General features: G+C 40.6%; 2 protein-coding genes across 2 annotated transcripts; both read left to right on the forward strand.

Moving 5' to 3' along the window:
- Positions 1 to 2,216: 2,216 nt before the first annotated feature.
- LOC121634154 (transmembrane protein 238) lies at positions 2,217 to 4,188 on the forward strand. The gene has a single exon (XM_041976654.1). It carries the CDS (start codon positions 2,443 to 2,445, stop codon positions 2,911 to 2,913), a length of 471 nt encoding a protein of 156 aa, XP_041832588.1. The 5' UTR covers positions 2,217 to 2,442; the 3' UTR covers positions 2,914 to 4,188.
- Positions 4,189 to 8,998: 4,810 nt separating this feature from the next.
- On the forward strand, positions 8,999 to 26,783 carry foxk2b (forkhead box K2b). The gene is made up of 9 exons (XM_041971954.1): positions 8,999 to 9,498; positions 15,783 to 15,977; positions 16,756 to 16,909; positions 18,986 to 19,132; positions 19,232 to 19,425; positions 21,662 to 21,864; positions 22,125 to 22,367; positions 22,661 to 22,861; positions 25,465 to 26,783. Exons 1-9 carry the CDS (start codon positions 9,206 to 9,208, stop codon positions 25,653 to 25,655), a joined length of 1,821 nt encoding a protein of 606 aa, XP_041827888.1. The 5' UTR covers positions 8,999 to 9,205; the 3' UTR covers positions 25,656 to 26,783.
- The last annotated feature ends 896 nt before the right edge of the window (positions 26,784 to 27,679 follow it).

Raw genomic sequence — 27,679 nt, forward strand, 5'->3', positions numbered from 1 at the left:
AATGAAGTAGGACTACTAGAAACTCTGGGGCAGTGTTGAGCAGTAGCTCTAATGCAACCAGTGAAAAGAACAAAGAAGAAGAAGCCACACTGCATTTAATGGCTGCACAGATCACCTCCATCTACTGCACTGCCACTTTTTATGTCTCTTTCTGAGGATGATCCTTATCATGATCTCTTCCACTATTGTCATGATGCTTTCGCTTACACTTGGCCATCTCAGGTTTTTACTAGAAAGACATTCAGATTTGGCTTTCTGGTGTTTGCTTTACATTTGAGTTTGTAGTGATGCATTATGTAAATTCTACGTAAACGTAAGAAACTACATGCAGTACAAAAGCCTTGATCCACCCCTCATTTGTTTACATTTTGCTGCTAAGCAGCCAGAGTTTCTTGCAGCTTTTAAAGTGATGCTGTGCAACAGTTCTCCAGGCTTTCTGAAGAGTTTTCAAACTTTTAATTTCACTCTTGCTGCTTTTTCAGTCCAGTCCTTGTACCTGACCATTTTCAGAGGAACTTGTTTGTTAAACCACTAAACACTGACCTATGAATCCTTCATGCATGAAAAAAGCTCCTAACTTAAGGGAACCAGTGTTGTGTTGAGATAAAGGAGACAACTTAGCATTCAACAGTTTGGATCTTTAGGCTCTTTTATACTACCAGCATCACAAAAACACATCATTTGCTCCAATTTCTTGAGTTGCATCTGTAAAAAACAGCAAAGATAACACAAATGGAAAGAAAGTAGGATTTTCGCAGCAATAAGCTGATTCCCAAAGAAACGTGGCATTGATAAGTCCCACTTTATAACCCATTTTAGCTAACATCAAATTAAATTAAAATCCGATTAAAAATACTTTATTCATCCCAGAGAGAAATTGTAATATGATTGATTCTGCTCTTTTGTTTCTTGCTAACATGACTGGCTCTCCTGCCTGTCACTGTGTTAGAGTTAGCACTTCTGGTTAGCGTTAGTTTGTGTCATCTATCAGTGGTCGTGCCTCCAGTCAGAACTTCCGGAGCAAAGAAAAGCAAGCATATCAGGAGTCATTTTACAGTGAGTCAATTACAAGTTTAAATTATTTTCCAGCTGCTATTTAGTCATTATTAAAGATTGTAATAACCATCTAAAAACTTGTTTCTTTGCATGAATCAGTGTGTTATTTTGTTAGGTGGCAATAAAACTACCAGGAAGTTCAGGGAAAAGGGGAGATGCTGAGGAAGGTGAATAAGTTTAGAGCTTAGTGTTGTAACTTACTCCTTTTAAATTAAATTTAATCACAGTTATAATATGGCATATTGAAATGTTTACCACATAATATTGTTCTAACTCAGAAATTATTTTTGTTTGGTGCGGATGCCCACAAATATTGGACCATAACATGTTTTAGTTTTTATTATAGTGATAATGAATCTCTATTTTTATCAGCCTTTTGCAATGATATGAACTGTAACACATATCCTTAAATCATAATAATACAAACATCATCAAGATAATCCTGTATTTAGTATAAGTATATAAAAAAAACATGTCCAACATAAATATTTGGTTTAGATTTTAAATCTGCTCTAAATGATATGATCCTAAATAAATACCTAAGTGGGGTAAAAGAAAAAAGAAAAAAATACTTGTCTTACCACTGTGGGGTGCTTTAAGGACTTACTGATGTCCAAATGAAACCTACACCTTTGGGCTGAAGAATGACACAAAAACTGGACTTAAAATTAGTGGCAGCAGGTCTGAGGGAGACTCCATCAGGCCCCAGACCTCAACATTACTGAAGCAGTTTGTGATCATCTAGACAGAGAACGCTACTTTGGAAAATCTTTTAAGAAGTCTGGAGAACTATTCCTGAAGACAACTTAAAGAAATCTGCCTGAGAGGGTTCAAACTGTGCTGAAGAAAAAAGCTGTTCCGACCAAATATTGACTTTAAAGCACATAATTGCCTCATACATTGATTCTTGCAAGTGTTTCAGTACAGCACCTTCTTGTTTGTGCCTAAATCTAAAGAAATCAGATTTTGCTCAGTGCTGCATTCATTATCACAAAATCATCACAAAAGATATGGAAATTGTGTTCAGTAAAAAAAACAAAACAACATATGAGCATGAATAAAGAGATCTGACAGGATGATGACTAAAGAAGCTGCCTCCTCCAGCTGACCTCATCAGGGAGGTGCTGGCATGCGTCAGTCTATTTGACAAGCAAATAATATGTTAAGGAGTCCGTCGCTCTCGTTTGCAAAGCTGTCACTTTGAATTTTGGATATTTGTCCTGTGAAGACAAAAGGAAACTGTCTTTTTAAATCGACGGTCAGAGTGTGTTTGGTTTATGTTTATCCCCACAGGAAGGTGGGGTGTTCCTGCACAGGTGCGCGACCTCAGCGCAGGTACACAGGTTAAAGCATCCTGCCGTTATAAGCCTGTGTTTTCTTCTCACCATGGATGTGATGAGGTGTATCGGAAGTTGTTTGCCGTTATTTTTGCTCGCTATCATCTTTGACGTCCTCGGCCTGATTCTGCTCTTCATCGGGATTTTCGCCAACCTGAGCATCGGCGACCGCTTCTATGGCGACTTCTTGATCTACAGCGGCTCCCTGATCATTTTCTTCAGCCTGGGCTTCTGGCTCATGTGGTATGTGGGGAACGTCCGGGTGTTGGAATATGACGAGCAGGTGAAGAGGGGCAGCATCGTACAGATGGCCAGGAAAATATCCGAGCGGTTAAGCATGAAGCTGAAAGGGAAAGAACACGTCAAGCGCGTGGAGGATGAGGAGCACAGCCAGATAGGGTCACCTCCACACAAATCCGGTAAAGTGACCTGGGGAAAGTCCACTGCTTACTCCAATGAAGGATATGATGACTTCACGGATTCTCCTGAGGTGGAGAAGAAGATTAACTTCAACATTTGAACTTGTTTTTTTCCTTGCATCTGCTTTGGTAAAGACCAAATATGACTTCAAAGGGACCTTCATATCATGAAAAAAGCATGGTGCTGTATGAAATATTCTAAGATATTTGGAGTTTACCAGAAAAACCAAATGAAGACTGGAAAAAAGTTTAATTCTCTGTAAAATGTGCTTGGCGGGGCTTTGAAAATGACTGAAATATCCTTTTATAACTGTTATACATTTCAGCAACTCCTCATTATGCAGGCGTGAGCCTTTTAAACTTTGTCCTTGTACTCTCCACTTCCAGAGAAAGACAAATGCTGGAACACTGTGCATTTCCTGGTTAATAATTCTATATGAATTCCTTTAAGGGCCACTGTTTACAGCATGCAAATCCAACCGGAAATGTTCTTTTTAGGAAGACTGCATGGAAATCCCTTAAGAAAGAGAAAATATCTTATTTTTTCTATATTAATAATAACAGAGTCTGTTTAGCTTTAAGTGAAGTTATTTAATTTAATGTAATTTGATTAATTTAAAACTGTGCATATTAGGTGTTAAAATGACTACAAGCTGAAAGCATTGTTTGGACTATGAATTGTTATGCAGAAGGGTAGATTTTTTTGTGTTAATATGTTACATTAATGAATTAGATTATGAAGCTGTGGAAAAGTGCAATTCATTTTAATGCAAACCTAAATGTAATTCTACATTTGTACTACCTTTTTTAAGCCACAACATATTCACATTATCTGAATTTACTTTAATTTAACAGATATTCTCATAACTCGACTTACCTTTCTCAGAAATGTTGTCAAGTTAAAATTGTAATTTATATTAGCTTTTTTTCACATGTAGCTGCTACCACACAGAAAGACAACCTGTGTTGTTTTTTTTTTTTTTTTTTTTTTTTTTTTTTGCTGTCAAAGCAGTAGAAACCCTGGTCAGACTGGTTTGACTTCATGGTGTGGTGTTGGTTAAACAAACATAAAAATCCTCAACAGGGTGTTGATAACTATATAAAACGTGTTTTTTATTGCTTTTCCACAAACACACAGTTAATATTTTATTAAATTCTGCCCTAATAATGCTAAAAGAGTATATTTACAGAAAGCAGCTTCAGCTGAGCCACAGGTGTGACTGACAGTCATGACACACCTTATGCAAACATCAGCCCTGTCTTTTGATAGAAGACTGAAACTCTGTCAAACACAGTCAGCCTGACGGACAGCTCGACTCAAAGCCAAGACGTCGTTACAGTACATAAAAGCTCATTTATCTCTGCTGTGTACACCCGCTCTGATAGACACCAGGACACAGGAAGAGAGACAAACAGTGGTGCCCTGACTGGTCAAACAAGGTGCAAAAGTTTCCATTGCATGCATTTCCTCTTTGTGACTTGCATAGGTTTTGCTGCTGTGACGCATGCGAGAGCAATGAATTATTAAATGATTGGAGGGAAAACTCAAATACAGTGAATCCACTCTGCAGAGCTTCCATCAAACTGAGTAAAGCTCTGAATTCAGATGAGAATTTGAATGATCTGATAAAAGATGCAGCATCAAATCACTTTAGTTTCATTAACTGGATAAATAGATTGGGTCTTTATTAATTATAGCCAGCTTATCACTAGCAGCTGATAATAATCATAAATCCAGCACACAACTCTCAGACAATGCTGCTGAGTCACAGATGACATAAACCCCGGTACTAAACAAGTCAACCCTGCAGAGGAATGAAGTTAGACCTTCAGCTGTGTTAATGGGAAGCACAACCCACTGTTCTAGTTGGATTCCTGTCTTTCCACTAAATCTCATTGCTATGAACGAAATGTAAGGCTTGCTTTGGGTGAAAAAGAATTAGTTGCTTTCAGTCTTGTCACATCATCAGGTGACATTCAGCAGCTTCTTCTCACCTGGCCGAGCTATGGAGCAAGGGAAGTGTACCATCGTCTTCCTAATCCTCGCTGTGTTTCTGGACGTTGTGGGCCTCATCCTGTTCTTTATAGGGATCTTCGCACCTTTGAGTTTTTGGGACTTTTTTGTGCTGTCTGGACCTGTGCTCATCTTCCTCAGCTTGGTCCTCTGGATATTCTGGTACATGGGGAACCTGACCGTGTCCGAGGAGGAGCTCAACCTGCCTAAGCACGACATACTGTGACTGAATGGAGAAGCTGACTCTTACATAAAGATGAGGAAGGATTGAAAACGAAGCATGAAAAATCCCAAATTTGTCAACCGGTGGCACCCTGCAGCCTCCATTTTTCCACTGTGTGATAAATCCAAATCCAGGAAGGACATATTTGACTAATCCCTTTGACATGAAGGCAAAAACAGTCTTGTCAGCAGACTGGGGAGCAGTGATTCTCAGACTTGGGTGGTGTGGAAAATGTATTTCTTTGCACTTTTAATGGAGGGAAGCTTTAAAAACTACAGAGGATGATAAGTTGTGCCTTATTGATCTCAATGTTGTGAGATGGTATTTAAGCTTCTACATGAAATGACTGCTGTGTGTTCATTGTGACTGAACCAGTCAAACTTGCACTGTAGGTTTCCACTGAGATGAATTTAGTGAGCCAACACATCAAGAAGAAGGAAATACCCCGGCATCTAGCACCTCTAACACAGCACCCATGCATTGGTTTGTGCCAGCAAAAGAGAAGAGAATGAAACAAATACTCTTCCTCCACGCCCAAATTTTCCCAGTCTTAATCAGCACTCAAGGCACCATTAGCTAGAGTGTTTTTAATGTGTCCATTTGGTTCTTGCCCCTGAGAGAGGAAATGGAGAAGTGGAGTAATGGGTCTCTGCAGGGAGAAGGAAGCCCTGCGTCTCAGCCCCCCAATCTCTCTCTCTCTCCCTCTCTCTCCCTCTCTCTAAAGTTGCCTTGATGCAATACGTCGTCACAATCTTAATCACAACTGTACACATGAAGGTATAACAGCAGCTCCCAGGAGAGAGGACGATAACAGGAGGCTTTGCTTCAAGAACACGAGGCTCAAGTTTCCATCCTGGCTCGTTGATGAAGCAGATGCTGCGTGAATCACAACCATGTGGTTGGAAAGAGCTTTGACTCGTAGTTTATATCCGTTAGTGGCCCCTACTCCTCCTGGACTGGAGTGAAACTGAGACTGTGTGTCACCAGTGGACAAAAAGAGCTCACCACAAACAAACAGGAAGTCTGAGATGCAAATATACAACGATAAATAAATGTAGAAAAATCTCTGAAATTTCTTCAGGGTTTTTAATATTTTTAATTATCTTATTACTTTTGGATTTTATCCAAATGAATATCATCACATAACAAATAAGCCACTTTAGCATTTCTGGTTGATAATCTAAATTATTTTCTGTCACTTTAATGCAGATTATCTGCGTGCTTCACTGCAGGTGGTGAGGTGATGATCTGATTCAGGTTGAAAGCTTGAAATGGCGGATGTCATCCTAAAATCTGAGGGTCTGAGAAGGTGGATGTCTCCCTCTAGTGGTTGGTGTAGAGCTGAACTTTTCAGGGTTTATGGATCAGTGTTATTAATCAGCTATTTATTACTTAAACTTCAACAGGTTCTTCAACAATCTGTTTGCATCTAAAGGCATTTTTCTGCTAAATCGGGTCCATACCTTTATTTTAAAGTCCCATGTTTTTTCATCATGTTGATTCAATCAGTCAAGGATCAATGGAGGTGATTAAATTAAGTCAATGCAAACCTTTACCTAAAATGTTCTCATCAATATCATTTATAAACCGTTATATTGAGCTGTCAAATTTATTTAACAGTCAGGGGCAGGTCTAGAGGATGTTTGGAGAAGAAGGGGCCGGGGAAAGGGTGGGACATGTGAATTAGACTTTTCTGTAAAAAATAAATAAATTTTAAAAAGGTGTAGATTTTAGGAAATAATAAACTGATTTTTACAAATTAAATGGTTGTCTATATCTCATTGCTTTGAAAGAAATATAAGCCTTGGCTTGTAAGGCTTGCAATTTTCGTAAAAGCAAAAAGGCAGTAATATCTTTCCTTATCAATAGTTGTTTACTTAGGATGATCCTGCATTGTTGGCTTTACTCACTGCAGCACAAACTTTTATACTTATTTGATAACAAAAAAAAAAATAACTTTGAGTAAAGTCACAAATTTTTTTCCATGTTTTTTCAGCATTATTGGCTGTTTAATTTTGCACAGTCACATCTGGTGGTTTTATAACATTTACATCCTCCTCATAAAATGTAAACAGTTTGCACAAAATAATATTATCACCCATGTAGGGAGCTGGTGAGATAATGCTGTTGAAGTAGAACATATAGAGGAACATTACATGCTGCATTCACTTGAGCTTCTGAGGTTTATGCAGTTAAAGGTTGATTCACCCTAAATATTTGTTAGAATTTGATGTTTGTTCTGGCACATTCAGATTTTAGAGATGTCCCTCCCCTTGCTGCCATTCTGGTCCTGTCCTTGCTTTCAGCTCTATTGTCACTGACAGCGTAGATGGGCTGTAGTTGAGATGTTAAGGTTCTAAAATTGAGGATCGAATGGCATTAAAAGGTTCAGTTGAGCTTTTCTAAATATGTTTCAATTGCAGGAACATCTAAAAATATATTTTTTTAAAAGTAAGCTATGCAATGCTGGTGATAATTACATTAAAATTAATACATTTCTCAGCATTTTTATTGAAATAAATGACCTGTAAAAAGTCAAGCATACCTGTCAGATATTAGGTAGAAGGAGTATGTAGCAGCCTTTAAGGTTTAAATACTGTAAAGGCATTATGGAAGCTTTAACACCAAACCTTGAAAAAAAAGAAAAAAAAGACATTCTTAAATGGTTTTATGGGAATTTTTGTGTTCGGGAATCCTGTATTCCATTATATCGTTCACTGATGCGAATGAGAAAACATGATGGTACTTTTCCTCAGTGATGACCAAAAGTCTTGAACTCAGGTTCTGTTGCATGTTCACACCTGTCCTGGGATTTTTGTACATCTGATTGCTAGATATTTTGAGCTAATGCGCCAAAGAAATGGTGTAAGGTCACACAGGCTGTGCTATGGTCTATAACTGATGATTATAACATAACATTGATCAAATATGTTATGCAAGATTGCAGATATTTATAAAAATGTGTTATGAGCGCTTTAAAATTACTTTTAATGCAGTTATGATGCACTGTGTGTCGACCTACATGGAAAGTGTTGCCTTTTTTTGTAGTCTACCACAAGATCAGATGATCTGCATCAGAATCAAGCCAACTTTGAGCCATATAGAAGAGTAAAATGGACGTGCTATTTTTGCCACAAATGGGAACAGGCATATTTCGTGCTGCAGGAAGGTTCTCCTTTCAATGATGCCAAACAGGGTCGAATTGTTTGCGTTTAAAAGTGCAAGTGGACTCTATTTCTGTCTGATTCCTTCCTTTTCTGAGGTTTTAGTAAACCATATGATCACACCACTTCTCCATTTTATAAACAAGTGGCCCACAGATGGGTGTTTCATCCTGATAACAAGGCCTACAGCCAGTGCAGTACAGCACAGGATTAAAAGAAAATGCAGGGAAATACGGACAAGGTCTGAATACCAAGGTAACGAGGTTTGTTTGTACTGATCATTTGAATTATATCATAATTACAAAGTAACAAGATGCTGCAAAGGGAGCATGGAGGAAAACCAGGCGTGTATTGTGTAGTGGAGGAGGATGAGCATCCAGCACGGTGGTTTTGTACTGCTGCGCCGGTGAAATCGACGACAGCTTATTCATACAAACACTCGAAATAATCAAGGTCGATTCTTTGGATAGGATAACGGATTAGTCGCATATGTTGATGCACTATCGTGGATTATCAGATATCTTTAACTGTAGAGATTGTCGCAATTGATTGCACGTGTGAAGTGGTTAATCCGGTCCTTTGATGTTCTGTTAACAAGCCGCGTTTTAGCTTTCCCCAAACAGCATATGCGCGTACTGCTACACTCCAACCGATCTTGAATCTGTCCTAGGATTAATTCTCACGTATGATTGGCCGCTTTTGCGGCGCTCCATCACCTCTCTGGATTGTCATTAGCTGAAACGCCTGTCAGTCAAGTCATATCCGCCCCTTGCTCTGTTTGGTTGGACCTCTCCGCTACCCTTTCTCTCGGCGGTGGGTCGGAGCCGCTGTCCCTGGCCTCGCATGTTTCCCTCTAGATTCCAGTATTGAATTTAATGCCCCTCTTGTAGATTTGCCTAATTTATACGCCTCTGAAGGGCCACAGTCAGGCGTACGTGTACTGTTCTTTTAGTTGCCCCTGAATTAGGCTTTTAGAGGCTTTAACCCCGAACATGGCTGTTGTGAGCGGATCGTCTGGGCCGGTTGCCCGGCTCGAGGGCCGTGAATTCGAATACATGATGAAAAAGCGCTCGGTGACCATCGGTCGGAACTCCTCTCAGGGTTCAGTGGACGTAAGCATGGGCCACTCAAGCTTCATCTCGCGGAGGCATCTGGAGATATTCACCACCAGCGACGACGGCACTGGCAGCGGAGATTTCTACCTGAGATGTCTCGGTAAAAACGGGGTGTTTGTGGACGGAGTGTTCCTCAGACGGGGCGCCCCTCCTCTGCAGCTCCCTCGAATGTAAGTCCCCTCTTTAGGTGAACATGTGGACGCTAGCAACAGTAGCCAGACAGCTAAAGTTAAGAGTTAACAACATTGGGTTTATATTGGCTAGCAAGGGTCGAGAGGACCACGTGTTTTAGCATGTTAGCAAGAAGTCCGCATCCTGTTTCCAAAGCCGTTTTCTTTGTTGACATTCTTCATAGCAACTGTGTTAATTAACAGCCTGCCGTCATTCCACCCAAATCCCACATTCCATCCATTTTTCAACTTAGCTGTTGCTGTTTTCCTCTGCGGTTATATTAAAACCAATTTAACAGCTATGGGGAACACTGTCGTTGATTTTGATCAGGGGAATAGTTTTCACTGTCACGCGCTCATCCTTAAATCAGAAATGTGTTCTCGTGATACTGTAAACATTGGTGGTGTTAGCTATAGCGTCCATGTATTTGTGAATGGAGCTTCTCTCGGCCGCTAAACGTAAACAAACCAGTCCGTCCCCGCCCTGCTGGCTCACAGCAACACAACCTGCAGAAGCCATGACCTCTATCCCACTAAACCCGAGCTTATTATTATTATTATTGTTGTTGTTGTTGTTGTTTTATCAATAAGTACTTGTCATTCAGGAATAACCCAAGAGTTTGAGCTTTATAGTTGCTGGTAAACCTTTTTTTTAATGTCAGGTTTGAGTGTTTTTTTGTAGATTGTACCTACTGTTTACAGTTATGTGCTACTGTTCAAACAGGTTTTATAATGTTGAGTAATCCATAAACTTTCACTTTTTTTCTACTAGATATTCAACCTTGGCCTTTTTGCCTACTAGTAAATATTTACTGCTTGTGTTGGTTGTTAAAAAGAAGTTTCAAGGTAAAAATAAATAAACACACCAGAGAAAACTGTTCTAAACAGGTTTAGCTCTATTTTGAGGATTTGTCATTTTTTGCTTTTGTAAACTGAATGTTTTTGGAATTAATGTGTATTTTTCATGCTTCCTTGATGTAGCCATTCATCACATGTACAAACATGTACAGGATAAAACAAAACAGATAATGTGTCTGAAAAGAGGTAGGTAGAAGTTAAAATAAAATCCCAACACTTTTAAACAATTAGATAATAATCTATCAGTTTGATGCATTTTTGTTCACAACTGTGAAAATACCAGATGCTACCAACATGCTTCATGAACCGTATCTACTAGATTCATGCAAACCTTATTTCCCCTCATTTCAGCCGATTAATATTTAAAATCACAATAACTTTTACTCCACCATATATTTCTCAGCCATTTTCTTTTTGTATAGCTCTGTTAATATTTGTGCCGTGCTTATCTTATCTCTCAATCCATTCTATAAATGCACACAGCAGAATGGTACACATCCTCCTCTGTGTGGCATGGAAACAGTGCATTTTAAAAAGATCATAACCTCTGTCCCTGTCTTTAAACATTTATTGAATGTTGCCTAGACGTAAATTGTTTATTGCTTTGAACATAAGTGCTGTTTTCAGTTTGACCAGGTCCCCTAATTTTAGTGTATTTGCTTTAATAAATAGTGTGTTTGTGTTTTCCTAGGACCCACATAGTGTACTATTCAGATTGCTCTCTTTTTTTTTTAGCATATGTAACGGTTGCATGTTGCTTTTATGTGTTACCCCAGATTTCTACACCAGAACTCAGATATGGTAATAACAGAGATGAATTGAAAAGGCAATGAGATTTGTAATTAAGGACACCACATGCTTTTCCTAGTACTGCAATGATCTTTGCTAGTTTTGCTCATGCTTAATTTGGGGGCTCCAACAGATCGTATGGTCTAGTGTCACTCCAAGAAACTTTATTTAAAAAATCTTTTATATTTCAGCGTTATCAGTTCTTATTGTTAATGTTGTAGCTAAAGGAATATTTAACAATTTCTAAATACCATAAATTTTGTTTGGCTAAAATTTAATGATAAATCACATATTTATTCTTCCCAGTACACAAGATACTTGTGTCATCAATAAAGATAATGTATTTCAACATATTAGACACTTTATGTAAATCATTTAAATACATTATAAACAAATTTGGGCCCAACACTGACCCTTGCGGTACACCACATGTTGGTTTAACAATGATGACACACGATTATCTATTTGTACATTATGTATCCAAGGTTTAAGCAACAAATGGTAAAATTATAAATTAGAAATAATATTTTATCCTGCTTATTCCTGTTATGTATTTTTTAATTGTTCTAAGTTGTCACCTACTCTTGTAGTTGCAGGTATTCTACATGTACATGAAGCAAAAGGAAACAAAGCAGCTACCGTCAGCTTAGACAACCTTATTTAAGTTTTTCAAACAAAACTACAAGCTAGCAAGTGTTCTGATATGTCTGTGTTATATTTCAAAGCAGATTTTCTTTGCAAACGTCTGATTGGCTGTTTTCTCTAACTTCTGTGGCTTTTATAAGCTATAAGACAGATATTTCTTCAGATACAGATTTTCTTTGATATCATTGCAGTTGTTAATTGTACATCTAGACAAGTTTTCTCCAAACGTTTGAAGTTAGTGGGTTGGTTTTGATGTGTGAGGCTCCAACTGTGTAGTCGTACTCGGATTAAAATAAAGACAGAAGAAAATCAGTTTAGTTATGTTACAATTTCTTAAAGAAATTTAAACAAATCCAGGATGGAAACTCAGTTTGATAAAAGTTTAATCAAATTGGATTGTTTAGACAGATTTGTTTGGGATGTTAGCTTGCCAAAAAGTTGCTTCAGTTTTTTCATAGATAGGCTTTGTAATGTAAACAAACCTGCCAGACTTTGCACACTGCTCTGAACTTGTGCAATCCCTCAGCATGAAACCACTTTCTCACACTACACAAAGAAAAAAAGTCGACTTGCTTTGACTTGCTTCTCATTGGGGCTTGTGCACACAAACTTTCTGCATCTGCAACATTACACTTAAGTTAGAAAATTAAATAATCTTGCAAGTGCACGCTTTAAATAAGCATATAGATTTCAACATGTAGGCACAACAAGGAAGGCGTGATGGTGGTGTCAGATTCTCGTATTGATCAGGCCAGGCCGCCAGTAAGGAGCTTTTAATCAGTCTCTCTTACATGGACTTGGATGAGTAAGGAGCCGTGCTTTACTGTAATCCTAAATCTAGAAAACCCTTAAATGCACCATGGTGTCCTTGATAAGACGGGTACAGCTGAAGAGGCAGATTGACGGCGTGAGAGAGTTAGCCGAGCTGTGGCTCAGGGCACAGGTCGGTCGTATTCCAGGGATTCCTCTTTGGTGACGTAAACAGAACCAACAGAGAGCAACAGCCTTCCCTTCCCCTTACTCCCTCCCACTCCTGTCCTCTCCCACACCCACTACTCCTCTCCAAGTTGGTCTTCTTCCTATCTTTCTGTCCGCTTTTGTTTACATTCTCTTTTTTTTTTTTTTTTTGCAGGGCGAGTTGGGGGTGAAATTCAAGGGAAAGCTTGCAGCTGAACAAGCTTTGTTTTGTTGCCATCCTCAGAGCTTAGCAGCATAGCAACAGCATGTTTTTGGAGTTTGGGCTTCATTGTTCTTGCAAGAGAAAATGGGGTTATAAAGAGGCTTCTGTAACTGCATACAGGAGGAGGATGGGGGGTGTTTGGTAACATATAAACAGCTTCTACTCCTCTGAGACTCATGCAGACTGAAAATACAAGCATTTCTTGAAAGTATTGGATACATTTTGATCCAAAGCTGCAGATGTATGAAGTCTGTGGTGATCAGAATTAATTCTTTTTGAATAGTTTAAAGCTGTTTATCTTGTTTGCTCTAAAAACGTTGGAGTATCCCAGTACGGGTTTTAGATGGTCAAAGGCCAAAACTGAACCACAATAAACCAAAATGACATTTTTTTTTCTTCTTCATTTGGCGGGGAGCACTTTTTTCCATCTATTAACAATCCAATAAGTTTATCAGTTAATATTTCCTTTTTTATAAGATTTGCAGTCCAGACTGTTGTCATGGAAAACTAGCAACAAATCAGAATCCATCAAATCAACTTTGTGTAGTGTTTTATTTATTTTTATTAAAGCTATTAGACTAAATGCCATAATTAACTTTAACTCCTTTTTTTTTATGTATTGCTAGATTAAAGTTCAATTCCAGTTTTTTTTCAGCTGATGATGGTGAAGCTGTTTGCCAGTCATCATTTAAAATTAGGAAGCAGAAATCTATCTAAACTCATCAATTTACCAAATTTCCTCCAAACCAGACACACATCAGACACCAGACTCTGAGTGATGGTCAGCACTGAACATTGCATATAGTAAATAGCTTTTATTTCTATGTCAGTCATTAGAAATGCAATATTTTAATGATATCTAGAGTTTACTATTTCTATTGAGCCTCTTTTAATGTCTGTGTTCATTAGAAAAACATAAAACTGTTTCCACTTATTTATTGATATATTTAGATTTCCCTTTGCTGTCAGCTGTCGATGTCAAACGTGTCAGATGTTATTTAGAGAGCTTCTGTAACTTCATCAGATCTACAGAGAAGACTCAACCCTTCCTGAAAGGGGGGCATGCATAATAAAAGTGTCTCCCCTCACCAGTCTGGCTCCAGGAAGTGTCTCGTCTCCTCCTGTGAGCAGCAAAGCTAATTTGAGATGTAGGTGTCGGGGATACAGGAGTCTCAGCAGATGCCAGCTCTGTGAAGGCCTGGCATAAAAGAAAGGAAGAAAAAAAACCTGCTGTTTCTGGCAGTCTGCAGCAGAGTGAAAACCAGTTTCTGTAGAGGGTTAGCGGTTCTATCTCCAAGGGGCTGACAGCCTGATCCAAACAGCGATTTAAGAGTTGGTTCTTTTCAGGGACATCTGAATGCTGCCGTCTTCCCTTCTTTTCATATTAACCTCTGCTGCAGACCAGTGACGAGCCTATTGGTATCAAGGTCAAATATAAACTGCAAACACAAAAACAAGAAAGACTAAAAGAACAAAACCTGCATGTGGTTTCTATTGGCAACATTCTTGCATTCCTGAGTCCATTTGCCGGTTGTTGTAGTTTTTCTCCCCTTTTTTCTTAATCTCTGGCTTTAAATGGAGATGTTCAGGGTGAGAGTTTGCAAGCAAGTTAAAACTAGATGTTATTCCTTTAAATGATGCTTTATCCAGATTATGCATGCCAAATTAGTCTGATTATTATACAAATAACTTAGATTGATGTCTCTCTTCACATTCACGTTGCGGATGTAGCGTTGGACGAGAATAACTGTCGATTCAGTGGCATGTAATAAGGTCTAAAACACACACGCATATAAATGCATGCAAAAGTTACAGCTAATCGCCGCCTGCAGCTGTAACCTCCTTTCACAATGTTACAGAGTAATATCACGAAAAATGTCACACATTATCATGCGTGAAACAGTTTGGGACACTTTTTATTTATTTTTTAGCATTTCCACCATCAATAACATGGAAGGGGACCAGAATATCCGGTCCAGTCCGTCCTACTTTTTTGGAACACTTCTGGTCCGACCCAGAAAGGCGGAGCTTGACAGCTTCATGTTTAAATGGAGAGAATAATTTGTTTAAAGCCACAGGCCAAGAAAACTAACAAACTGCTCACTGCTAACCCTGTTCACCATTCTCCTCCTTTGTTTGTGTTCTTCTTTGTTATAATTCGAGGAAGGCGTCGTGCTGCTATGACATCACACTATTGCATTGCTATCCAATATTAACCCCCCGCCAGATAATGGTACAGTTGGCTGTGGAAATGTAACAGAGATCAGGGTTTACCAAACCATCCCGCCCCAAGCTGGACCTCAATTAGCAAACTCTGGATTGCCTGAAAATGTCGGTCTCTGTTTGTTTCAAGTGAACCAAATACAGGAGGCATTTGGTTTTATTCGAAAGGTTGGGTTTGTTTGAGCCTTTTGTCAGCAAAAGGGCTTTTCTGTGTTTATATAAAGCTTTTTCTGCCTTTAAATCGCCTGTTTTTTCTCAGCGTATACCCTAAGAGACTAACTGGAGAATCTGAAGATCACATCTGTTCTAAATGTTTTTTTCTGTTCTGTTATCAGAAAGGTTCACAAGTTTATTCAGAAGCAGTTTCATATTCGTTCTCCACACACAAACATGTCTTAGATTTACCGCCCTGCATGATCTGTCTGTTTTCCATTAAAAACCACTGTTCCATCCTCAGATGAGGACATTTTTAGTTTCATCAAGCATGAGTAGTGAAATTTAATGAGCTATGAGCTTAACGTCTGTTGGAGCAGGTTTAGGTGTTGATTCTCCTGCTTCAGTTTTTGTTTGTGTTTTTTTTTTTCTGCAGGTGCACTTTCAGGTTCCCCAGCACAAACATCAAGATCACCTTCACAGCCCTGTCCAGCGGGAAGAAAGTGAAGCGCGAGGCGCCAGAGTCCCCAGTGAAACCAGTACAGCCCCAGATCTCCCCGCTCACCATCAACATTCCAGACAACATCGCTCACCTAATGAGCCCCCTGCCATCGCCAACCGGCACCATCAGGTACACGTTCCTGGAAGGCCATGTAGATTAAGAGGCGTTTTTACACAGCAGTGATCTGAGGTCAGATTTAGGAGTTTAATCCATAAAGTTGTTTTTTGTCTCAGTGTCCATGTCTCAGCTGGATTTTTAAAAGAAAAAGCGCTCCCACCCTGACCCAGCCAGACCTTGAGTTTGCAGCTGACCTTGGCAGAGCCCGGTTTGCTTAGCGATCAGCTTAGGCTTAGTTCTGTGACGGCGGGACTCAGAGAGGGAGGCGGCTCCATCTCAGACTCTTAGATCCTCTCAACCCCTGATCTCCAGCAGATGGCTTAAAAAACCCAACCAGGTTTCTCCCGTCATCACACTCTCCTTCTGTGAAGAGGTTTAGTGTTGAGCAGCCAAAGAATCTGCAGATGTTTGACATGCTGGTGTAGCGAGCTGCTGCGTCTCACAAACAGAACTTAAACATGGAAACCATCCCTTTTATTTACATGTTTGATGTTCCCCTTGTTGCTCAGACTTTTGCTAAAAATAACATTTGATTTAAAAAATTAAGGTTTGATTGTGGCTCCAGAAGACTGCAGCTTTTCCAGAAAATCTGGCTAGTAGGGCAGTTGATATAGATGTCAGGCTGAAGTTCATCACTGCAGCACAGACTGCAGATGAGCCGAGCACTGTAACGTAGATGTGCCCCTTCTGGGAAAAGCCGAGCTGGTTATATTTGAGGTTTAAACACTGAATCCAAACCTTTGCTTCTGGTGTTAATTGCAGCTGATCATCTGTTTCTTTCCCCCTGCAGTGCTGCTAACTCCTGCCCCTCCAGTCCTCGGGGTGCAGGCTCTTCAGGCTACAGGATGGGTGGTCGCATGGTCAGCTCTGCAGAGCTGCAGCTTATAAACGACAACTCCCAGCCTGAGAACGACAAAGAGGCCTCTGGAGGTGACAGTCCCAAGGTGAGACTGCTCAACATTTCATTGCTTAGATCAGTAAAAGGTGTGACGTAGGATCTGATCTCTAATATGTGAGGACTGGCAGCCAATTGGGTGTCACTCTATTGAACTGGTTATTGTCTCAACTAATTATTATGCTGGATATTTTTACCTCTTATTCTTCAGTGCATACACAAGGGCTGTATGATAAATCATTTTAATCAATCAATTTAAGTTTGCTGTTTTATAAAGATTTATTTTTATAAAAATCTGAATTTTTTTCCCCTTTAATATTCACCGTAAATTCTCCTTGGGCTTCCGTAGTTAGCAGCGGGCTTGATCCTCCCATACACCAGCTCCCAGAGAGACACACAAGCACACACACACTCAAACGTAAGCACAGCAGCTAGTACAGAGGAGCCCATTCCTAAACATGTACAGTGTTGTCAGTTATTAAGAGCTGGTTCAGTCTTTTACAACCTCAGACTCCGAACAACTAACAACACGTTGCAGAATTAATTTAAAGGCTGTTTATTAGGGCTAGGGGGATTAATCGAATTTTAATCTCAACTGCGATCTGGGTTTTCAACGATCATAAAAATGAAATGATCCGATTATTTGCTCTTTCTCAGTTTACTCTTGTGCTGTTTTCAGTTGCAAATCGAGCACAACTCGCAGCGCTCTGCTGCAGACTTCTACCACAGTCCCAGCCGCGTTGCTTTTATTTAACTCGAGTTGCAAACACCTCTAAAAAATTATGGGCTGGACACACGGGAGGCGACGTCGCTCCTTCTCTATCATTTCTTATGGAACTTGACCAATAGGGCGAAAATCGCTGCCCTCCTCCAGCCAAGTGACAAGAGACATTCGTGCATGTGAAACGTTGCACTTAATTTTGTGAGTTGCGACTAAATAATCCACCAGCTCCCAGAGACACAGAAATAACAAACGTTATAAACAAACATAACTTTTATCTCGCCAAAGACCAGTGCTCAGTTATCACAGTAAACAAACCAGATTTAAGAAACTCATCAACACTTTGGACAAACTGTATCACTGCCATCTCGCCACCATGTTAGTGGAGAGTCTCTCTCTGCCCTGGATGATGAGCGTGGTGAGGGTGTTCTAAAGGACGTGGCTACAGTCCAACGTTTTGCCACTGCTACGGACCTGTGGTCAAGCTGCACCATAGAGCCATATATGACGCGGATTTCAACGATAAAACGAAATGTTTCTTTTTACATCACACCAGGCAGAACATAGCTGCTGGTCTAAGACAAACAATATCTACTACGCCTGGGTGAAAAGAAACTAGTCTGTATTACCACAGACAAGACTTCCAAGGAATTTAGCTGCGCACATAGCCCCAGTGAGAAATGCTGCTCTCTACGAGATGCACAAGACAGCTTTAGCCCACAAATTCCCGTTAAGAGACGACCAACATCAGCAAAATTATTTCCACAGTGGATCCTGTCCGTCTACTGCCTCTCACCTGTTAAATGCTGGGTTAGGCTCCAGCTTCTCGCCGACCCTTAATGGATGAAACGGTACAGATAATGAATGAATAAATGAATAATGAAAGGATCCAGTCTGATGACAAGGGGATTCTGGTGGAAAGAGATCGCAGATGCAGTTGTTATATATCTCCATGCTTCTCTATCTATCCATCCATCCATCCATCCATCCATCCAGTTTGGGGTCACTTTGCCATTGGATTCAATAGGGAAGGGACCCCAAACTTTTGAACGGTATGAATGAAATGATTTGGAGAGCTTTATCAATACTTCTATTTATGTAGTGCACTTTGGTAATAACTGGATTACTTTCTTGTGCATGTATACTAGGACAAAGGATGGTAGTTCAATGAAATGGCTAGATTTGTGCTTGAATGTCATTTACATCAGTAACAACTTACAGCAAACAGCTGTCTAAGCTGTGACGGATGAGCAGAAAATGAACTAATCAGAAAGGATTTATTAGTACCAGAGAGTCTCAAAAGTGCTGCCTCCTAATTAACTCTGTTTTTAGTGGATAAAAAGTCTCTGTTTCCTATCAAAAGCAAAAGTTATGCTGTTTCATCCCTTTTTTTCTGCTCCACAGGATGACTCCAAACCTCCATACTCCTATGCACAGTTGATCGTCCAGGCCATAACGCTGGCTCCAGACAAGCAGCTCACACTAAACGGCATCTACAATCACATCACAAAGAACTACCCGTACTACAGGACCGCAGACAAGGGCTGGCAGGTTAGTGTTGGACTATTCTTCCAGAAACCTCCACATCTAGCCTTGAGGAAAAAAAAGACTTTGGGTTGCAGCATCACTTGTGCCGTTCTTCTGTTGCAGAACTCGATCCGTCACAACCTGTCGCTGAACCGTTATTTTATCAAAGTGGCGCGGTCGCAGGAGGAACCCGGGAAAGGTTCGTTCTGGAGGATAGACCCGTCTTCGGAAGGAAAGCTTATCGAGCAGGCCTTCAGGAAACGAAGGCCCAGGGGCGTCCCCTGCTTCAGGACCCCACATGGACCCCTCTCCTCCAGGTCTGTTACATTATCACACACTTGGACTTGGGAAATCTAAGGGTCTATGACCCTATGAAGGGGCTGTGATATACAAAGATAACACCAGTGCCCTCCCACCACGGCGGTCTGACTGCCTTTTGACTTTCTATCATATGTCTAAAGTAGAAAATGCTGAAAATATGATTGAAATAGTTTTTTCCTTCCTGATGTGGCCAAAAAACAGCTGTAATTAAAAAAAAAAAATTAAAAAAAGAGGTAAACAAACTGTACAACAAAAAATGGCAGATGACTTCACGCCCCCTCACTGGGATGCTAAAAGACCCCCCAAAGTCCATTTTCTGTTGATCAGGCCTTGGTGCGTTTGTGCCGCAGGGGTTAAAACTGGTTCTACTCCAGCACCGGCTCTTAACTGGACCAGAGCAAAGAACCACTGGTGTCAGGGTCAGGGGAAGCATTATGGGCCCCGACCAGTGCAGTTAAATTACTGCAACAACCATGTTTAAACATCCAGAACCAGTGCTGCATCTAGGCCCTTTTATTACAGGAGGAAAAAAAAACACACACAAAAAAAACAAACTTTGCTTTAACTCGGATGTGAAGTTGAAGCAGCACTGGATGAACATGAGCTCAGTGTTCCTGTTACATCACCAGTCGTGTCTTTGAACGCAGCATCCAGCTACACTCATCAAGTATTTACAGCTCCGTTTATTAACTCTGTGTTTTAAATAAAGTTAGCTGGTGTTTATACGGTATATCCTGCTTAAAACTGTAAAAATCCATTTGTTCATGAACACCAGTTAGCTTTGAACATTTAGACAGTAGACTGGTGTCTACTGTTTGCTGGGAAAACGAGACAAACGCTGTGATCCGTTGGTGTTTTTGTGAAGATAAACTGTCTCCAATATGTATTTTGAGAGACATTTAAGTATGTAGCGATGTTGCTCTCTGGCTGTGGAAAACCAGACCAGTTCTTAGCAGGAAGTAACTTGGAACAACGTCAGTCCTGAATCAGCACTTTGGTGTTAAACAGCTCTGAGGTGCCACTTTTACAGAAAGTTAGCATTTGATCCAGAAACACATGATTGTAGTGGTTCATGACAGGTGACTGGCTGGGATTATTTTTGTCTTTTCCTTTTTTTTCTTTTCCATACTCAGTTTAATCTGTTAAAGTAAACATAGATTTTTTTTTTTAACTAAATATTTTAATACTTTCTTGTATTTAGTTATTTGTCGATTTAATTGATTGGGCTGAATTGAAGGTGTCTTGAGACATTTTTTTATGGGGAAAGATATTTATGCCATAAACTCCCTATTTATCACTGGACTATTTTAAAGATAAAGAGCCACATTTTTGGGGGCGTCTACTTATTGGATTGTATTTGTTCCCCTCTGTCAGTCTTTTAAAGAGCTCTCTTACCACTGCTATGCAGATGATATTAAGTGGTACGCTTCATGTCACCCGAATGAAATGTCTAAACTCCATAGTTTGTTAAAGTGCCTAGACTCTGTTAAACGGTGGTGACAGACTGTTTTTTCTTCAATTAAATCAAGACAAAAATTAAATAATTATCTTTGCACCAGAAAAATGCATGTCTGGGATAAAGGAGACACTTGGACCTCTTGGCTTTTTGGCAGAATCCTGTTAGGAACCTCGGCATAACTTTTGATTCTGATTTTACTTAGGATGCACATGTCAAGTCACTGGTCCATTCCTGTTTTTATCATCTCTGAGAAATATTGCCAAGCGAAGCTCCATTGTGTCACATCCTGAACTGGAAAATATTATTCATGCTTTTGTTTCATCACGATTGGATTATTGCAATTGACTATGCACCTTAGCAAAAACTCCCTAGAACGGTTGAAGTTGTTCAAAATGCTGCTGCCAGGTTTCTGACAAAATCCTCCAAGTTTCCACATGTGACTTCAATCTTGATGAAACTGCACTGGCTGGCTTCTGGTTTATTTCAGAGTGCAGTTAAAGATTCTTTTACTGACCTGGAGATCTCTTCATAGCCAGGCACCAGGTTATATCATAGGGGTTCATATCTCCCTAAGGTCCTGTGAGCAGGGCTTGCTGATGGTGCCCCATACTAAGCTAAAAGGGGGGGGCGTCTTCTTTAATGCAGGCTTTTGCAGAGATAGCTAAGCCTGCACTGCAAACCTTTTGAGGCTCTAAACAAAAGTATACAAAACAGATGTGAACAGTTCCTCCATCTTCTGTTTCATTAATCAGACTTCTCTCTCTGACCCACAGGAGTGCCCCGGCGTCTCCCAATCACTCAGGGGTGCTCTCCGCTCACTCCAGCGGCATCCAGACCCCCGACAGTCTGTCACGAGAGGGATCCCCAGTCCCCCTGGAGCTGGAGACATCCTCTGCTCCCACCCCAGTGTCCACCACCACGGTCCAGCCCAAACTGGCCGTGATCCAGGAAGCACGCTTTGCACAAAACACACCAGGTAGGAGAGCTTTGCTTCCTGCTGTCACATGGCTTAATATGAGGCAGATAGGTTGCTTCTCCCTGACTGCATCACGTTTTATTTTATTTATTTATTTATTTATGTTTTTCTTCCTCATCAACATGTCAGAGTGGGCTACATATGTACCCTCTCAACATAACAAGTGCTCTTTTTATTCACCCTGCAAATGTCTGCAGGCTAATGTTCAAGACCCAGTTCAGTTCCTCTGTTCTGACCATTGTGTCGTTCCTGTGATCCAGGCTCGCCTGTCAACAACCAGCCGGTACTCATAGCAGTCCAGCGTCAGTTACCTCAAACCATCAAGCCAGTGACTTACACCATGGCCTCCCCAGTGAGCACCAGCACCTCCCAGCCCGCTGTCCAGACTGTCCACGTCCTGCAGCAGATCCCGGCAGGGTCCCTCAGTCCCGCCGTCATCGCCCAGCCAGCCACCATAATCAAGAGCGAGCCGCAGGAGAACGGGGAGCACATGGAGGTTAAAGGTGAGCTGAAAAACTTCCCGTTATTCTCCACAAAAAAGTCCAAAGCTGCAGCTTTTCCATACATTTTATTGATTTAAAACAGGCATTCAGATTTTAATAGTGTGTGGAATAAAACACTCATCTCATGCATCTCATCAGAAAGTCTCTGACAGTCACGGTTTAAGTGGAAATGGAAAAACAAAATGCCACACATGCCGCTGCGTTCACATGATTTGATTTATTAAATTTGCTCATCTGCTCTGGCACAAAGATGCTCATGAGGCTAAAATCTGTGTTTGTGTTCTTCCTCTTAGTCAAAGTAGAGACTGTTCCCACCATCAGCTCTTTGGGCGCCTCCAGTCGCATCATTCAGAGCTCCCAGTCGGCCACGCCCCTGCAGACTGTTACCATAGTGCAGCAGGCCCCCATGGGTCAGCACCAGCTGCCCATTAAGGCTATCACACAGAACGGCACCCATGGCATCACCACTGCCCTCCAAGGACCCGCCAGCTCAGGTGAGACACATGGGAACATCACCAGGAGCAAGTGTGGACAAACAACAGCTGAAATGGATGGGGTTAGGCTGACCTGCTGATGTGGTTCGGACTTAATCCTTTATGGAAAGTGATTGAGGGATTCTTTACGGTTAAATGATTGTGGTGTTTAATAATGCCATTAATTATGAAATCAATCATGACGTCCCTAGGACAGATGATGTTATGATGCTTAATGTAACTAAAGGATAAGTTAAAGTAACTTTATTGTTCCCAACCAGGATTACAAAACAACAACATAGACATGATCACACAGACTATTAAAGATGCAATACAATACCAGTAAGCCAAATAAACAACAGACTGTAGTACCAGCAGCTCATGAAAGCAATCAAATTAAACCTTCAGCAACAAATTGAATAAGTATTCTCCCAGAAAGCATGCTAACTATTTAACCAGTCTACTCTTTTTCCTTTTTCCATCATTCATAGTGAAAATGGTAAGTAATAACTGAGGTGAAGCAGCCTGTTCTAACTAACGGTGTCGTCACTCGGCTGATTCCACGACTTAAACTGAGGCCACGTCTGTTTAACTTGTGTGAATTGGCACCAATGTGATCCAATCAGTGTGAGAAAAGGTCATATTAAGCCTTTCCATTCGTTTTCCAGTTTGCTGTTTTTCTCCAAAATACTTGAAAAAATATTTGCAACAAAAATCCATGTTCACATATGCAATATAATCAATTCCAGTCTGGTTTCTGCACCCTCTATAGCACTAAAACAGCCCTTATAAAAATCACTAAGGACCTCCTCATGGAAGCTGACTCCGTTATACTCACCATTGTAATCCACTTTTCTCTTAAATACATTAATCAGTTTCACACATACTCTATTGGACTGGTTTAAATCTTACCTTTCTGGCTGCACTCATTTCATCCAGCTCAAATAATTTACCTCCCAGCCATCCCCCGTTATCACTGGTGTGCAACAGGGATCTCTCCTGGAACCACTTCTTTACAATACCCACCTTCTTCCCCCCAGTAATATCTTCTGGAAATATGCATTTTCACTGTCTTACTAAACTGAAATCATGGTTCTCTTCAAATTTCCTTCAACTTAAGAGTAATAAAGCAGAGTATATCCTGGTAGGAACTAAATCTGCATGATCCCAAACAGTTTTTTCATCACTATCAGCAACTTTTCTCTTTCCTCCTTCCCTCAGGTCTGGGTGTCCTCGACCTTATCCTGGCAATTAGCAGGGCAAAAAAAAACATTCACGCTCACATTTAATCCTGGGGTAAATTTAGAGTAACCAATTAACCTAACATGCATGTCTTCGGGCGGTCAGAGTCACGGGAGTACCTGGAGAGAACCCACGATTGCATATGTATCATGGCTGCCATGCGTTTTTAGCATTTGTTTGGCACATAGGCTGCCCGTGTTGATGGGAGGTAACATGGCGCATGTGCGAGTTGCAATAATGGCCACGGTACATGATGTTTTTTAAATTCGGAATTAATTATTCAGAATGAAATCATTGAGAATTAAAGTGTTCCCTTTTCCGTTTACATGGAAATAGTAATTCCGAATTGAGGTTTACACATTTAATTGCCGTTATGGAGTTCCACTTAAGATTTCAGGGTTGGGAAGCGTTCTGATTGGACAGGAGGCAGACATGACTACAACATGGAAGACCACTTAATAAAAACCATTTTCGCATTGATTTTGGTCGTAGTTTTGGAGCAGCAGCTTGACACTAGCACACTACTTCACTGTGGTCAGCTGAGGAGAAGAAGGGAGATAGAGTACCCCATGTGCGTCATCGCAACAGGACAAGGGAATGAGGATGCGCAGAACGACCGAATTAATCTAAAGCGGAATGAACACATACGCGTTCGAGGAATTATTCAATTTGGATTTAAATCAGAAAAAAACAGCCACTTCGGATTTAAGTTTAATTCGGAATGGTAATTTTCATTTGGAATTAGGTGTTTACAAGGTCACTTTAAAAGAGGATTGAAGTTTTTATTCTGAATTAAAGGGGAATTAAAACTCTCGTGTAAACGTGTCCATTTACTTGAATGCTAGTGGTGCTCATGCGAACAGCAGCATGAACACCACAGGTCCGAGGCAAAACGACAGATAGTTTTGAAGACTTTATTTATCTAACCTGGTCTGGATCAACAGTCCATCCCGCTCCCTCAGATCCTCTTCACCTCCCTGTCCCTTCCCCACTCCTCGACGCCATGGGGAGGGGGGCTTCTAGCTGCACTCGATCTCTTTATAACTCACCTGTTCAAAATTGCCTCTTCAATATGACTTCATTCACTCTCCAGCACTTTGAAATTTATTTGTCTTTGATTTTATTTTCTTTGATCTTGTGCTTCTGTTTGAATTTTATGCCCAATGTTCTGCTTTTATCATAGTGTCCTTGTATGTTTTAAAAGGAGCTTTTAAATAAAATGTATTATTATATTAATGAAGAAAAATAGGAAACGCTACAACGTTCGCAGACTTTGCCGATGTTTTTGTTTGACTGCTGCATGTAGATGTTGGTTAACCAGGGTGTGATCAGTGCTTTTCCTCCGCTGACCCACCCCTCCTTCTCGTTCTCTTCTCGTGCAGGTCCAGCGGTGGCAAGCCCCCTCCACCTGCTGGCGGCACACGCCTCCGCCTCCGCCTCCCTCCCCACCAAACGGCCGAACGGCGACCAGCTGGCGGACGAACAGCCGGACGCCAAGCGCATGAAATCGGAGGACGAGACGGCCTCGGTGGTGGACTCCAAATCGCCAGCAGCCAACGACCAACACAACTAGTCTGTCCTGACCCCACACCACGCGCCCCCCACCACCTTCATCTCCTCCTCCCATCATCCACAGTTTTCTCTTTCATCCCCATCGTTTGTTTCGTTTCTCCTCCTACCACTCACTCCCGAGGTGCCAAACTAAGAAGATTTTTACTTTCAGTTTGGGTTATTTGTGTAGAATAATAATAATAAAAAATGTCCACCCCTTTAAAAACATGACTGTGGGTTGAGAACAAACAGAGAAATGGGACAAAGACGAACTGGAAGGTGTCCCTGTGAGCCGCTGAAACAGAGTGACTGAAGCAAGACCACAGGAAGCCTTAACAACAAGTAACCCTTAAGAGTTGACCTCAGACCTCACGTGATCTGACCGGGACGGGCCTGCGATCAGCTCAGGCTGGACGCCACCTTTCTGTCACATCTACCTCAGAGCAGATAGGAGACTCTGGCAGCCAGCAGAAGACGAATCACCCTCCCCACCGACCCGTATGGACGGCTCTGGACGACGTGACCAACCGAGCGACGAGTACAACGAGCATTCGATGGCTAGATGCTTTTTTTTTTTTTTTTTTCTTTTCTTTTATTATTTTTTATAATAATAAAAAAAAATCAGAAAGGGATCAACTCGGAGCCAATATTCCTAAAATTCTGGCAGCTAGCCTCTCACAATACTGACCTTCCTTAATCGCAGCTGTACGTAGATATGCAGTATTTTGTTGTTCAAAATGTGGAGCATAGGATTTTTTTTTATGTATTTACACTTATCTAGAGAAGTAATATTTAATGAAAGGAAGCGTACAAAACGGTGAGGTTGGTGACATTTCGGTAACCGAGTTAGAAATCTTTTTATGTGAACTTTTCCTTTTTTGTTCGGTGAAACAGTGTATTAGTTTCTCCCCTCCCCCGCCCACCTTGTTCTGTCATCCATATGAAATTGCTTCGTTATACCTACCTACATATTTTAATACTTGCACAGATATAAGCAAATCTCCATGTGTAGTTCCAGATGTTGACCTTGCATGTATCCGACAACAGAGAAGTCGTTATTTGTAAATTGAATGGAGGAGAAAAAAAAGGAAAAAAAAATGCTTTGTCCAAACCTGACCTGCACTTAATTAAATATTTGTGTTTTCATTTACCTTCCTACTCTTCTTTTTGTTTCCCTTCACACCCTCCTCTTCTTCCTCATGACCCCTCCCCTCTCAGGCTGTGTTGATGTTGTGGTGTTGGCAGACCCCCACCCCAGCCCCCTCTTCCCCACCTATTTGATTTGATTGCTCTGCTCTGTTCTGGCGACCTGGCGAGTCTGTTTTTTCTGATTGTACACGTTCCAAACAGTAGTAAGAAAAAAAAAAAAAAAGAAAAAACATTGATGTTCATTCTGCTTCAGTGGAGAAATGCTTATTTTTTTCTTTCTTTTTTTTTTTTTTAATAAATTAATTTAATTCATTTTTTCCCTCATGCTTCAGTGTGAATATGGCTGAATTTTGTGTGCTCCACCTTAAATCCAGCCTGTAGTTTTGCTGTCATCCACTAGGTGGCAGCAGAGGACCATTTTATCCCAAATTGTAATACAAGATGGTTGTTTCCTGGTGATGCGTTCAGGTGGAGGATATTTCTTTCAAGTTGTGACAGGAGCTTCCCTAAATAAGCAGAAGTAATAAAAAAAAAAAACGTAGGCCTTCAGCTAAAGAAATTAGTCATAAATGTCAATTTACTGTATGAGATCACCTCTGTGATGTACACAATCCAGAAAACCAAATGTAAGGAAATTTGAATTTTGTTGATTATTTCTCACCTTTGATAAGTTCAACTGGTGGTGTTTTTTACATGGCTGGAAAGCCTGATTAGTCACCTTTACTATAAGGTGTAACATAAGGATTGTACTTAGAATGAGCAACACAGCTCTATGTGTGGGTAACACCTCCACAAAAATGTTCCAAACCTCTGAAAAATTCTCCTGCTGGTATTCACTCTTATTTTGAGGTTGTAGTACTGCCAGGTGTGTTGTGTGTCGGTCAGAGATGTATGACT

This window comes from Melanotaenia boesemani, chromosome 2 (assembly GCF_017639745.1).
Source record: "Melanotaenia boesemani isolate fMelBoe1 chromosome 2, fMelBoe1.pri, whole genome shotgun sequence".
In the NCBI taxonomy this organism is placed as follows: Eukaryota; Metazoa; Chordata; class Actinopteri; order Atheriniformes; family Melanotaeniidae; genus Melanotaenia; species Melanotaenia boesemani.

Excerpts from the sequence above, each read along its gene's own strand:
- LOC121634154 (XM_041976654.1), top strand. The coding sequence starts at position 2,443 with ATGGATGTGATGAGGTGTATCGGAAGTTGTTTGCCGTTATTTTTGCTC.
- foxk2b (XM_041971954.1), top strand. The coding sequence starts at position 9,206 with ATGGCTGTTGTGAGCGGATCGTCTGGGCCGGTTGCCCGGCTCGAGGGC. Across the intron at positions 15,978-16,755 it reads TCGCCAACCGGCACCATCAG|TGCTGCTAACTCCTGCCCCT; the intron begins GTACACGTTCCT and ends TTCCCCCTGCAG. Across the intron at positions 22,368-22,660 it reads GGAGCACATGGAGGTTAAAG|TCAAAGTAGAGACTGTTCCC; the intron begins GTGAGCTGAAAA and ends TCTTCCTCTTAG.